The 12894-nt window shown below is 39.1% G+C and overlaps 1 protein-coding gene across 1 annotated transcript in view; it reads left to right on the top strand.

Annotated features, from left to right (window-relative positions):
* LOC120397312 (centrosomal protein of 192 kDa-like) overlaps window positions 1-12894 on the top strand; it is a 189227-nt gene that overhangs the window by 143140 nt on the left and 33193 nt on the right. The window contains exons 46-49 of the mRNA XM_039523013.1: window positions 2570-2679; window positions 5688-5838; window positions 11277-11449; window positions 11864-11987. Coding sequence (XP_039378947.1) covers window positions 2570-2679; window positions 5688-5838; window positions 11277-11449; window positions 11864-11987 — 558 coding nt within the window. The remainder of the gene's footprint in view (window positions 1-2569; window positions 2680-5687; window positions 5839-11276; window positions 11450-11863; window positions 11988-12894) is intronic.

Raw genomic sequence — 12894 nt, 5'->3', positions numbered from 1 at the left:
TTCCAAAATTAGTGAGTACAGACGTCATATGGAGGAATTAGATAGGCTTTAGGTTGACTGGCTGATATCCACCCAGGCCTTGCAAAGTTCTGGTAGACATGTGGCTCATTGAAATAAATGATCCTTAAGTAAATCGACTTTGTTTCAAAAGCTAAGTTTTCTCGTTTGTGCACCAGCTATCGGAAGACTTTAGGGCATTTCTATGGAACACCACTACACAGGTTAGAGTTGCTGCTTACGTTTACCCCAGGACTCATCCGGTCTGGGACCCTGACCTGTAGGGAGGAAATATGCAAAGCAAACAGTTTTTCCAATTTTTATATTTTATTAACGAAAGTAAGTAAACAACATCATAAAATAAAATACATATAAACTTTTATTTAGTTTATATCAAACCAATCTGTCAAACTGATTAAACCATACCAAATAAACCCACAGTTCCTTGTAAGTTTCTGTGTAATAACTTAGCTAAACAAGACTGCCCCCAAAGTAACAGGGCATGATCAGTCTCACTGCCACTCAGTTATATTTAGGTTCCATCCAAATGGTTGATAGTCAGTCATAGAGCATCAAACCACTTCCAGGTTGAAGCTAATGTTGAGACTACAGCTCGAATGCCAATTAATGTAGCCGTCTCAAATTATATAGACGGTTAGGTAACCGCCAGTATCTTCACTCCATCCCCCAAACATAGAGGGTTACGTGCAATATTCCAATACATTTCAAAATGACACAGCAGATTATATTTGAAATTCAAATAAATTTAGGTGAAAACATGATTTTTCCTGATTAAACATACACCACCTAACCCATGAAATATATGCATGTGTGATCTTTTAAACAGCAAGGCAGTTTAACTTAGGAACTATTCGATAGGCACGCTTCTCAGATGAATTCTGTTGGTTCTAGCCATCCACATGTGCTCACTATCAGCCATCTGCCAGAGTTAAAAACAAGTGCAGGAATGTTGAGGTAGAGGCATCCCTCTACTAATACCTAGAAAATAAAATATATTTGAAAAGTTGATACATAGGAAGAATTTTTTTTTTTTTTACTCTAGTACCTACGTTCAGCTTCAGGAAATTGGTACGTGGTTGAAAAGATTAGTTGGCACTTTCATTGGCTTAGGTGTATGGACTTACTGGCTAGCAAGCTGGACGCTGCTTGCTTGTAGATGTCAAACCTCAAATGTTGCCTGTTGATTGAGTCTTATCCATCAGTAGCCAGCCAGCAGGGTGGACGAAGCACAGGGTCTCTGTCGGACATGATGGCATGTTTAGCCAGAGGCCAGAAGTCAGTGACTATAGCAGTAGCCATTGGAGGCATGTAAGCAAGACAACAATTAAAGTTGCTTCAGTTTTTTGAAGATGGTGGCCTAACTTGTTTCTCATGCTTGGAGTTACTCCTCAGGAGTCCTGTAATGAATCAGAATGTGGGACTCCCTTGAGATCATTGACATAGGGACTAATTCACCTGTGTGTAAACGAACTTTCCCATTCCAGTAATTTCACAAAGTCCATGAATCCAAAAATATATCCAGTCAGCAGGTCTTTAGGTTTTTGTGATGTTTGAGTTATAGCTCAATCAACCTACCAAAGTCCTGAATTAAAATAATTAAAAAATGCAAAACTAGCAAAAATTCCTAAACCATGCTCATAAAAAGTACATTTACTAGTCTATAGACTGATGTTTATAACTTCCCCATGTGTTTTGGTACTCAGTGACTCAACTTTAAATAACATTTTTGACACACAAAGGTTGGGTGACAGCTAAGACTTTTAACTCAGAGCAAAATGTCTCTTCCTCCTAAAATCACAGTTTTGGGGTTCAGTGTTTATATGCAAGCCTAAATCCGTATTGATATCCCTAAGTAATTTAAATAGGTGGCCTAACTTTCAAAAGTGACTTCAAAAAGATTTGTTAGCACTTGTCAAAATCAGATTGAATCAGTTAAGCCTCATGACTACAGCACTTGCCAATGAAGGACTGTCATTGGAAACAAGCTCAGAGAATGGGATGATAAATGGCCACACCACACTAACATCACATCTATTTTGAAGATACCATTTGTGAAACTCTGACTTTGTAGAAATCCAGGAAAAAATTAACATTTTAGAATAGGCTTCCAAATTCCTGAAGTCCAGATTATAACAACCATGTGAATCCCCTCAGACTTCAGTTTTTTTGAGTGCTAACATCATACTCACTCTAAAGATGAAAATATTATGTGGTACCACATACTACGTATTTAAAATTATAACTGTGAGAGTGGGCAAGTTCTTCAGAAATTCATTTAACTGAACTAGCAGTGACAATAAAAACTATGACTGTCTCAGTTCACTAGTTCCTACATCATGGAGCAGTAGAACAGATATTTCTTGAATGAGGTATGCTCATAAAAACTGTCACATCACTGAGGAAAGTTACAGGTTTGGTGTATTCAAGAAATAGAGTAAAGGTTGTTTTGGTGGTAGACTTTTTTCCCTCCCACTGAGATGTACATTTGTCTTAGCCTAAGTGGTAAAAATGAGTGGGGATCCCAAATATGTTTTTCTGATATTTCTAACAGAGCTGTGCTGTATAAACCAGAGGCAGCAAAACAAATACTCCCTGAAAACAGCATGCTGAGAAACATTACCTTTGATGAAGAATTTCAAGGGGAACAGCTAGTGACAGAAGGTAAACATGTAACTTCTGAGAAAGTACCATTACAAATATTTATTCCTGAAATGTTTATTCTAGACATTACTCCTAATAAAACTATTTGTGCAATATTTGGTAAATACAGAATAGAAATCCTGATTTGCACAAAATTTACCTCCTCTTATTCCGTACCCAGACGTGCTTATTTTTGCCTACCTGTTATGTGAGGTTTTTTTGGTTGTAAGCTCTTTGTGGCAAGGACTGCGATTTGCTAAGCTTGTACAGTACGCTCATGGCAAAACAGGACTCTGACCTCTAGGCAGTATTGCATTATAAATGTTAAATAATGGTTTCAATAGCTTCTTCCTCTCATTGCTGCTTCAGAAATACTATATTCGGACACTTCTCCAATGCAAATTTGTCACTGTTAATTTTACAAAGATCAGAATAAATTATCTTTAAGAAGTGACCATTTTTTAGTTTCTAAGGAACATTTTTTAAAAGTAGTGCAAAAATTACTTATCCCAAAAAAGAAGTATTTCAAGCAGTGCCTTTTCTTCCTCTCCTTTGTACCATGAAGGAATTTATTATCCAGATTAAGAAAGTCTACTTCTGCCTCTGAGGGTGTCCTTTTTTGTGAGTTGGTGAAAACCCTCAATATCTCATTTGAACAAAAGCAAATTTCATATTGAATGCCAAAAACTTATTTACTTACTGAGCACCAAAAGTGTTGAATAGTATTCAGGGACACACAGAAATTATGTTGCTTAAGGATATACAGGTGAATATAATCTAAACTGATTCTTTCCCTATGTATTCTTTTCTATTAAATGTTTGTCTCTTTACAACAACAAAAGATGTGAAGCTTGAAAGCTTGTCTCTCTTACCAACTAAGGTTGGTCCAATAACAGATATTACCTCACCCACCATGTCTGTCTCATATCCTGGGATCTACAAGCCAAAAAACATGTAATATTAGTGAACCATTCCTGGTATGTTGAGCACCATAGAAAAATTGATGAGGAAATAAATTATTAGGACTGTTAAGCAATTTTAAAAAATTAATTGCGATTAATTGCATGATTTTAAAAATTAATCAGTTAATCACGCTGTTAATAATAGAATACCATTTAATTAAATATTTTTGGATGTTTTCTACGTTTTCAAATATATTGGTTTCAATTACAACACAGAATACCAAGTGTATAGTACTCACTTTGTATTTATTTTTTATTACAAGTATTTGCACTGTAAAAAAACAAATAAATAGTATTTTTCAGTTCACCTAATACAAGTTCTGTAGTGCAATCTCTTTATCAAGAAAGTTGAACTTACAGATGTAGAATTATATACACAAAAACTGCATTCAAAAATAAAACAATGTAAAATTTTAGAGCCTGCAAGTCCACTCTGTCCTACTTCTTATTCAGCCAATCGCTCAGACAAACAAGTTTGTTTACATTTGCAAGAGATAATGCTGCCCGCTTCTTGTTTACAATGTCACCTGAAAGTGAGAACAGGCGTTCACATGGCACTGTTGTAACCGGTGTTGCAAGATATTTACGTACCAGCTGTGCTAAATATTCATATGTCCCTTCATGCTTCAACCACCATTCCAGAGGACATGCACCCATGCTGATGATGGGTTCTGCTCAATAACAATCCAAAGCACTGTAGACCAACACATGTTTATTTTCATTATCTGAGTCAGATGCCACCAGCAGAAGGTTGATTTTCTTTTCTGGTGGTTCGGGTTCTGTAGTTTCCACCTCAGAGTGTTGCTCTTTTAAGACTACTGAACGCATGCTCCACACCTCGTCCCTCTGTTTGGAAGGCACGTCAGATTCTTAAACCTTGGGTCAAGTGCTGTAGCTATCTTTAGAAATCTCACATTGGTACCTTCTTTGCGTTTTGTGAAATCTTCAGGGAAAGCATTCTTAAAATGTGCTCGGTCATCATCTGAGACTGTAACATGAAATATATGGCAGAATGTGGGTAAAACAGAGCAGGGAACATACAGTTCTCCCCCAAGGAGTTCAGTCACAAATTTAATTAACGCATTATTTTTTTAACAAGTGTCGTCAGCATGGGAGCATGTTCTCTGGAATGGCAGCCGAATCATGAAGAGGCATACAAATGTTCAGCATATCTGACACAATACCTTGCAATGCCAGCTACAAAAGTGCCATGCAAATGCCTCTTCTCACTTCCTGGTGACATTGTAAATAAGAAGAGGGCAACATTATCTCCTGTAAATGTAAACACACTAGTTTGTCTTAACAACTGGCTGAACAAGAAGTAGGACTGAATGAACTTGTAGGCTCTGAAGTTTTACATTTTGTTTGAGTGCTGTTATGTAACAAGAAAAAATCTACATTTGTAAGTTGCACTTTCATGACAGAGATTGCACTACAGTACTATACTTGTATGAGGTGAATTGAAAAATACTATTCCTTTTATCATTTTTACTGTGCAAATATTTGTAACAAAAATAATATACACTGATTTCAATTACAACACAGAATACAAGCTATATGAAAATGTAGAAAAACATCCAAAGTATTTAATAAATTTCAATTGGTATTCTATTGTTTAACAGGGCAATTAAAACTGCATGGAGGCTGAGTCTATTTTAGGTTCAGTAATGCGAACTCTGTTAGGTTACACAGTCCATTTATTAGTTTATTATGGATATCTTTTCTAAAACGTCTAGCTTATCAATTCACAGTTACAATGCACAATTGCATAATAGCTCATCTCAATTGATTAGACTTTTCCTGTTGTTATGCATACTTCCACCTTTTCATGTTCTCTGTATGTATAAATATCTCCTGTCTGTGTGTTCCATTCTATGCATCCGAAGAAGTGAGCTGTAGCTCACGAAAGCTCATGCTAAAATAAATTTGTTAGTCTTTAAGGTGCCACAAGTACTCCTGTTATTTTTGCGGATACAGACTAACACAGCTGCTACTCTGAAACCTGTAATTGTTATGTTATCCTTTTTAGATTTTTTCCTTTTAATACTTCAAAATATCTTTTCTTAGTGTATGACCTACCACAAAGGACAAATGACATCGAGCTTTTTTATGGAAATATGCGTAAAGTTATTCTTTCTATGGTTGGAGATGCTAGAGATTCCAGTTTTAAGAGGGATTGTCTTCAGCAGTCTCAAGGACATAGCTTGGAATCAGACAGGTAAAGTGAACATTAGATTTAATACATATAAAAATCATTATGATTTACTGCTAATTAGGGGGGGTCATGTTACTTTTCACATTAAAAGCTTGATAAAGCTTTTTAGAGGTAGTGGTGTATTGAGTAATGAAACACTGTCGGTGACAAAAACTAGATCAAAAAGTTCAGCTCTTTTTTTCTTTATACTTCCACTCCCTCATTTCTCCACGGATTAGGAAGGGTTTTGGCAGTACCCTGAAAATGGTGTTTTCTGAATTGAATATTACAATGGATCTTGTATTTGCATTTTGACGTACATTCTGATAGAATTGTGATAACTAAAATTCTAAACTAATAAAAAGCTGATGATGCACCCCTGCCTGCAATTTATGGATATCTCTTCTTCTGCATTCTGTCAGCTGGCAAAGAGAATGTATTTTTTCAAAATAAATTATGCCCCTGATCTGAGAGATTAAGGCTTGTTTGGGGGTAAGTGGAAGAAGCTAGCTGAAGTTTTGATGCCTCTGTGAGGAGAATAAACTTACTATGGGGAACTGATCAGCTGTTACACTGACTTATTCACCAGACGAAACCCTTTAAGATTGCGGAACCCACATTGCTTCCCTAAAGGAATAATAAGATCAATCCAGAAGTCAACTTTCCCTCAAACTGCTAGTGTTCCAGTTCAGGGATCAGTTCTGTGAGGACTATGGAGCAGTTCTGTAAAACACTATTAGATATGTCAAAGTACATTTGTCCCTGTTTTTTTTCTTCTCGTGCCCAACAGTTAGCTACTGACAAACATTATGGCACCACCTACCAGAAGCAATGAGGCAAAATATTTATCAGTTAACTCTGATATATGTGTCAGTGTGTTCTCTCTTCTCTGCCTCCTAACCTGGAAGCATAACATGCTACCTAATACTTCAGTTCTCAGCTATTGTTCTGTCCTTCCTAACTTCCTATTCCTCCTTCTGAACTTAATAGGGAAGAAAAGGGAAAAACCCAGTGAGTATAGGAATTGTCTGCTGCTGAGATCTGTTTCAAAGCTCTCTAGCCAGACAGAAGCCCTACAGGAAAGGGCAAAACATCATCCACTCTCTTCCTCCCTGTCTCCCCCACCAGTCTTCCTCAAAGGCTCTGAACCCCTGGGGACTGACTGATCTTAAGATTCAGCTCTGTCTCCAAGAAGTAATGCTTGGCTTGTCTTCATGGCCTAGCAGCCAACTTTATAGCTCCTTGTCCAGGTAAAGCTATTTGGGAGTCTCAGTCCGAATGACAGACCCCTGGCAGGCTGCATTATCACCAGGATAAACCCAATTGTGCAGACCTTTCTTTACTTTCAGAAACTTTTTTTCTTTACTTTCAACTGGGCTGATCTTATTGGGTAAAATCTCCACCCTTCTTCTGCTAGTATGTTTGTTTACTCTCCTCTCCCCTCCCCTCCCACATAGTATCAACACTGGAACTGACTGCTGCATACTCCAGTATTTCAGACACTCTCTCCATTTCTCTGCAGATCAGTTCCCTCTAGGGCTCCCGCTGTCTAATATAATTCTGAAGCAGATTCTCCCTGCGTGTATGATATGCCGCCTGCTACTGAAGTGCTGTCTCTCTCTACTTCTGAGGATTCTGGGAAGAGTGCTTCCTCTTTCTCAGGCTTGTCAGATCCTTACTTTACCAATGATACCCATAAATCAAGTTGTAGAATGGCTTCTTTTTTCCTGGCCTAAAGTAATTATTCCTTTATGTCATTGAGTAGTGAAACAAAAGTTTGTCACCTGGTGGGGAGGGTCCTACACCTGGCTGCAACTTTAGCTTCTGGGTATAAACTAGGTAGAACTTAAATTCTGCACCCCTCAGAATTGCTAAGGTGGTCTTTCTCCCACTTGCTGCTAATTCCTCTCCCAGATCAGGGCACATTTGATACCTTCTAGACCCTGCTCCCTACTTTGTCTTCTGTGTAGAGTCCTAAAGCATCCAGCACAGCCCTGGGAATTTAAACCCTCCCAATCCAAATCAGTAAAGTTTACTAGGTTGTCTGCCATCTTTTATTTTATTTTATTTTTTTTAAGGGCAACCTACTGGAGCTCTGGCCCCTATCTTCAATAATAGTACAGAGTCCTCTATCAGTGCTGTGTCTTCGAAATGTAACAACAGGGTGGCCGGGGCCTGGGATACAAGGAGTCCTCCTCCATTCCAAAGCCTCGTTGCTGGTTTCCTGAGTGAAATCTCTGCTTCTTTGAGTGTTGGTCCCTAAGTGTATTTCATTGTGGGTATGCATGTGCTTGAGACTGGAAGACTTCTGCTAATGATGTCTGTTTGTCCATGGTTGCAACCTTTCATGGTGTGAATTGAGGATTTAAGGAGTGGTACAGACCAAGTACCTCTCCACTTCTCCTCTACCACTGCACAGTCTGAGAGGGAACCCTCCATTGTCCACAGAGCTGATCCTGTAACTTCAAACCTGTAAACATTGCTAGAGAAATTTTATTACTTAAATATTAGTTGTGGTTAGGTTTTTTTTATTTTTAGGGACCTCTTCTACTCTAGGTCTGCCCCAACCAGATGGGACTCACGTTATGCCCAGGATCCCAGGCTTCATGATGCATCTGGGGCAGGATACCGTTCTTGGTCAGCAACAACCATCAAAGGTGCCTGTACTGCCTTAGAGAAGCTTATATTTTGACTGGGTGCAGTATCTGCCACTCTTCCAAGCGGAACCTGGCATGCATGGGAATTCAAACTTAGGATGCTCCACAAAGAGTATTTTTTTATGACTCCTCAGTCTGATCCAAAGTGGGCAGACTCCCTCTGCTCATCATGCAGAGGTGTTAATGAATGTTCCATCTAGCACTGTCACCTCTGACACATGGGTGAACAAAGTTAGAGCTAAGAAGCCCTTTTTCCCCAGCTCACCAGAAAGCCCTCTTAAAAAGCCTAGAAAGCCCTCTTAAAAAGCCTAAAGAAAAATCCCCTTCCAGAACCACCTAAATGAAAAGGGAGTACTTCCCCGATATCCTTCTCAGTTGGGTGACTCTTCATGCTCTAGGTTCAAGAGCCTATAAAGGGCATAGTACCAACCCACAGGTTTTGAGGCGTCGGAGCCTTTGCATCGGCACCATTGACAGAGGAAGGACTGTCAATACTAAGAATGGAGTGTAACAAACCAAGACCGGCACAACCACTAGTACCATCAAAGGATACATGAGAACTTCATGGACTGTTGGTACTGACATGAGTGCATAAGAAAACACCAGTGTCCAAGAACAGACACGTATACCTCTCCTGAGGATATTTTTTTGTAATTCTCAACCCAGAATCCCCCCTTCTAATGGACCTGGTCCTTACAAGGATGATTTTAACACTAGCAGTCTACAAACACTACAAGAGAAACTGATTCCTCATTCTATCTACTAGTTGCATTAGTGCTACATAGACGGTACCAAGGGCACCACAAATGGAACTGGAACTTTCATTTTCTTTAGGAGAATCTGACATGGAGATGGGACTGCCATCAGCCCACCAGATATATAAGCCCAGACAGAGAAGTTAGAATATCCTGGGCTCTGCCACAGCCTCATAATATGGGGTTCCCTCCCCTCACTCCAGGACTATTGGTTTCCTCTATGCCATTGCAATGCGACCCCCTTCTTACAACAAAAATTATTTCATTACCCCAGGAGGGGGTACCGAAGCCTGAGCCTGCCCAAGTCCCACTGCCCTTGGTGCGGGGGGCCAAAGCCCGAGCTCCACCGCTCCAGGCAGGGAGGTCAAAGCTGAAGCTCAAGGGCTTCAACCCCAGGCAGGAGGCCTACAACCTGAGTCCTGCCCAAGACTGAAGCCCTCAGGTTTTGGCTTTGGCCCTGGGCAGTGGGGTTTGGGCTTCAGCACTGGGCCCAGCAAGTCTAAGCGAGTCCTAGCGACCCCATTCAGGGTCCCAACCCACAGTTTGAGAACTGCTGCTCTATGCCTTGCGGTCCTTATCAACCTATGTTGGATCCCTCTCATTGGCCATGCTGGGACCGGGGATAATATTTTGTATTATCCGGAATTGGTACGGCATTGAGGAAAAGATAGAGCCAGATCTAGTAGTACTGCCAGTTCCAACAGGAATATCTTCATCTCCTGATGAGGCACTTGCTCTGGCCTCGTCATCTCTGCCAGTTGACTATAAATGGTTTCAAGATTTGTTCAGGAGAGTTGTAGATGAGCTCTAGATTCCTCTGGAGGAAATTGAGGAGACACCCCACAAACTCCTGGATGTGTTATAGAGTATGGGACCTAGTAGAGTCGTACTCTGTTAACAATTCCCTACATAGTGGGAGAATTCGCTTATTGCTTTTTCTCCTTTTTCCCCTGGTCTAGGCCATTCTTTGGAATAAATTAAAAAAAGAATCAAAGATGAGTTTGGAGTTTTGTGTTAACTAGTCTGTTTTATCTTCAGTGTCACCATCTTTTGTATCAGAGAAGGAATTTTTTTGGGAGTCAAGTGAACTATCTCACAGAAAGATTTAGAAGAGTTGTGGGTTTTTTTAAAGATCATAAGGGACAGATGACAGTCAAATCCAAAATGACTGTGTGGTTTAAAAATTGGATCCAAAAGCAAGCTTATCAGCTGCATCCAAAATTGTTATACCTTTTTGTAATAGGCATGACAACTTTCTAGGATCAAAGGGTTGAAGTATCTCTTTTTAGAAATTTGTACGGTAGCCACCTGATTACTTCCAGACATCTTCATCTGGCAATTACAAAAAAAATCTAGTTGGCAACTTCTCTGCTGATGTTTGTTGACCATGCTCCAAGAACAACTGTGAAGTAAGCCCAGCTCATCTGGCTCGATGCTTTCAACTTCTGCTATCAGAAATTGTTTCTGGGTGGGAAGTCAGATACATCAAGGGAAAATTACTTGCAAGTAGCATTTGTTTGTAGTTGTCCTCTTCTATCCTCTCTCTCCTTCCTAATTATCTAATACTTTGCTCCAGAAACGTCAAACTGGGGGTGGGGAGAAAAAGTAGTAAGTTGAAAAGTAGACTTGCTTCTGGTAGGAAGAGCTAATAAGCTGTCAACAATTGCTGTTGCTGGGTTAGATGTCAGGAGACTACTATGAAATTCGAATTACCAACAAGTAATTTTCCCTCACCAGTTACTGAAATGCAGCCTTCTCAAAGAATATCATTTGCTACTTTTCAAATTTTATGTAAACTAAACTGCCCACTGTCCTATATCAATTATATATGGCTACTGAATTTCAATAATTTTTCCTATTAATGGAAACTTCAGTTGAAATTGAGGCCCTAGTAAACTTAGCATATGTATTAGTTTCAGATGCTAAAATCATAAAATCAAACTAGTGCTCAAAAGAAAAACAAAATGTTACCATGGCTAACTAACTTTGCATAAAGAAATTACTTTTGTCTGCAGTAAAAGCTCTTTCTTATTTCATGATTTCATTTTAGACTTGGAAGCACTGATACACATACCAATACAACTTTGGATGTTCTTCCAGTTAAAGGACCTCAAGGTCCCCCATTATCTTTAAATACTGATGACCCTGTTCAGAATAAATTGATTTCTCGAGAGACATGGGCCGTTCAGCCTGAACACTTAATTTTGACATCTCCTTCTATTAGTGAGTATTTTTTTTAAGTTTGGATAAGTAAAATAACTGATCTAACTAGTGAATGTTCCTAACCTACTGTAGTATTTAAGTTTGGCTTTGGTGATATCTTTACTATAGTTCTATTGAATTTCCTCACCAAATAGTTTGAGCTGTGGTTTTGGTTTGTCAATTGAAGTTGCTTTCAAAATACCTTGATTTGCCAGAACGTGTCCTGAAACAGAGATTCTGAGATTGATTGATTAATTTCTAAAATACACTCCATTGCCAGCAAGAAGAACAACCAAGGTACGAAACATGACAGGGATGTTAAATAGCAAACAGTTTCCTTCTTAATCAATGGTGCTGTCAGTTTTTGATCTGCTGTAATTTTATTCATGTAAAATTTTACAGCTGAACTACAACTTTTTTTGTATTGTACAATAGGTGGAACAGCAGAAACTGGACATATACAAATTATGAACAATTGTAATAGGTCATTGAAATTTGAACTTTCTTGGCCAGCTCATTGTCTTACAATAACACCTCAACATGGAGTTATTGAGCCAGAGTAAGTCTCTTTTCATTGTTCTTTTTCTACTATGAAAGGTATTTTCTTGCTGTTCAGATTACTTTGACCATTGAATCTGGTAAAAGTTTGAGCTTTCATGAATATACATACCACATAGGTCCTAATATATTAGATATTTTACTATTATTTTTGGTGTTTTAACAATTAATTGTAATTATCCAATTTTAATTTGCATGATTTATCTAAAAGTCTTTGAGATCGGTTGTATCATTTCTCACTAAGCACATACCACTATAGCTATGCCAGTATAACTCCACATGTGAACACACTTCTGGCATACATGTGATTTTATTTCCAGTATAATTGTATGGAGTAATTATACTGGAGTAAAGTCACTTATTCCAGAAGTGTCCACACAATAAGTTACACATTGGTATATTATATTGCTATAGTTCTGCTGGTCAGTTTTCCAGTGTAGAAAGCCTCTCATGAAGGATCTTATCACTGGGTAGGATTAGGAAAGAGGGGTGCCTACTCATTAATGAGGACATTCTGGACCCAACTAGAACCACTTGGCAAATCCCAGCGTGGGTGACGCCTACCTTTTTTTTTTTTTTTTTAATATGGAGATAGGTATATCTCATAGAACTGGAAGGGACCCTGAAAGGTCATCAAGTCCAGCCCCCTGCCTTCACTAGCAGGACCAAGTACTGATTTTGCCCCAGATCCCTTGGCGGCCCCCTCAAGGATTGAACTTACAACCCTGGGTTTAGCAGGCCAATGCTCAAGCCCCTGAGCTATCCCTCCCCCCACAAGTGGATGGACAAAAAATATTGTGTCCCAGCATGGGAGACTGATCATCTTCTCCCGCCTCCCAGCCAACTCCATCATGGTGGATGCTGTTAATTCCTGCGGCCATCAACACCAGATGAGGGCCACTCCCTAT

The sequence above is a fragment of the Mauremys reevesii genome, linkage group 2 (genome assembly GCF_016161935.1).
Source record: "Mauremys reevesii isolate NIE-2019 linkage group 2, ASM1616193v1, whole genome shotgun sequence".
Classification (NCBI taxonomy): Eukaryota; Metazoa; Chordata; order Testudines; family Geoemydidae; genus Mauremys; species Mauremys reevesii.
The sequence above is the reverse complement of the archived record's forward strand: the minus strand, read 5'-3'. Positions and strand labels throughout refer to the sequence as shown.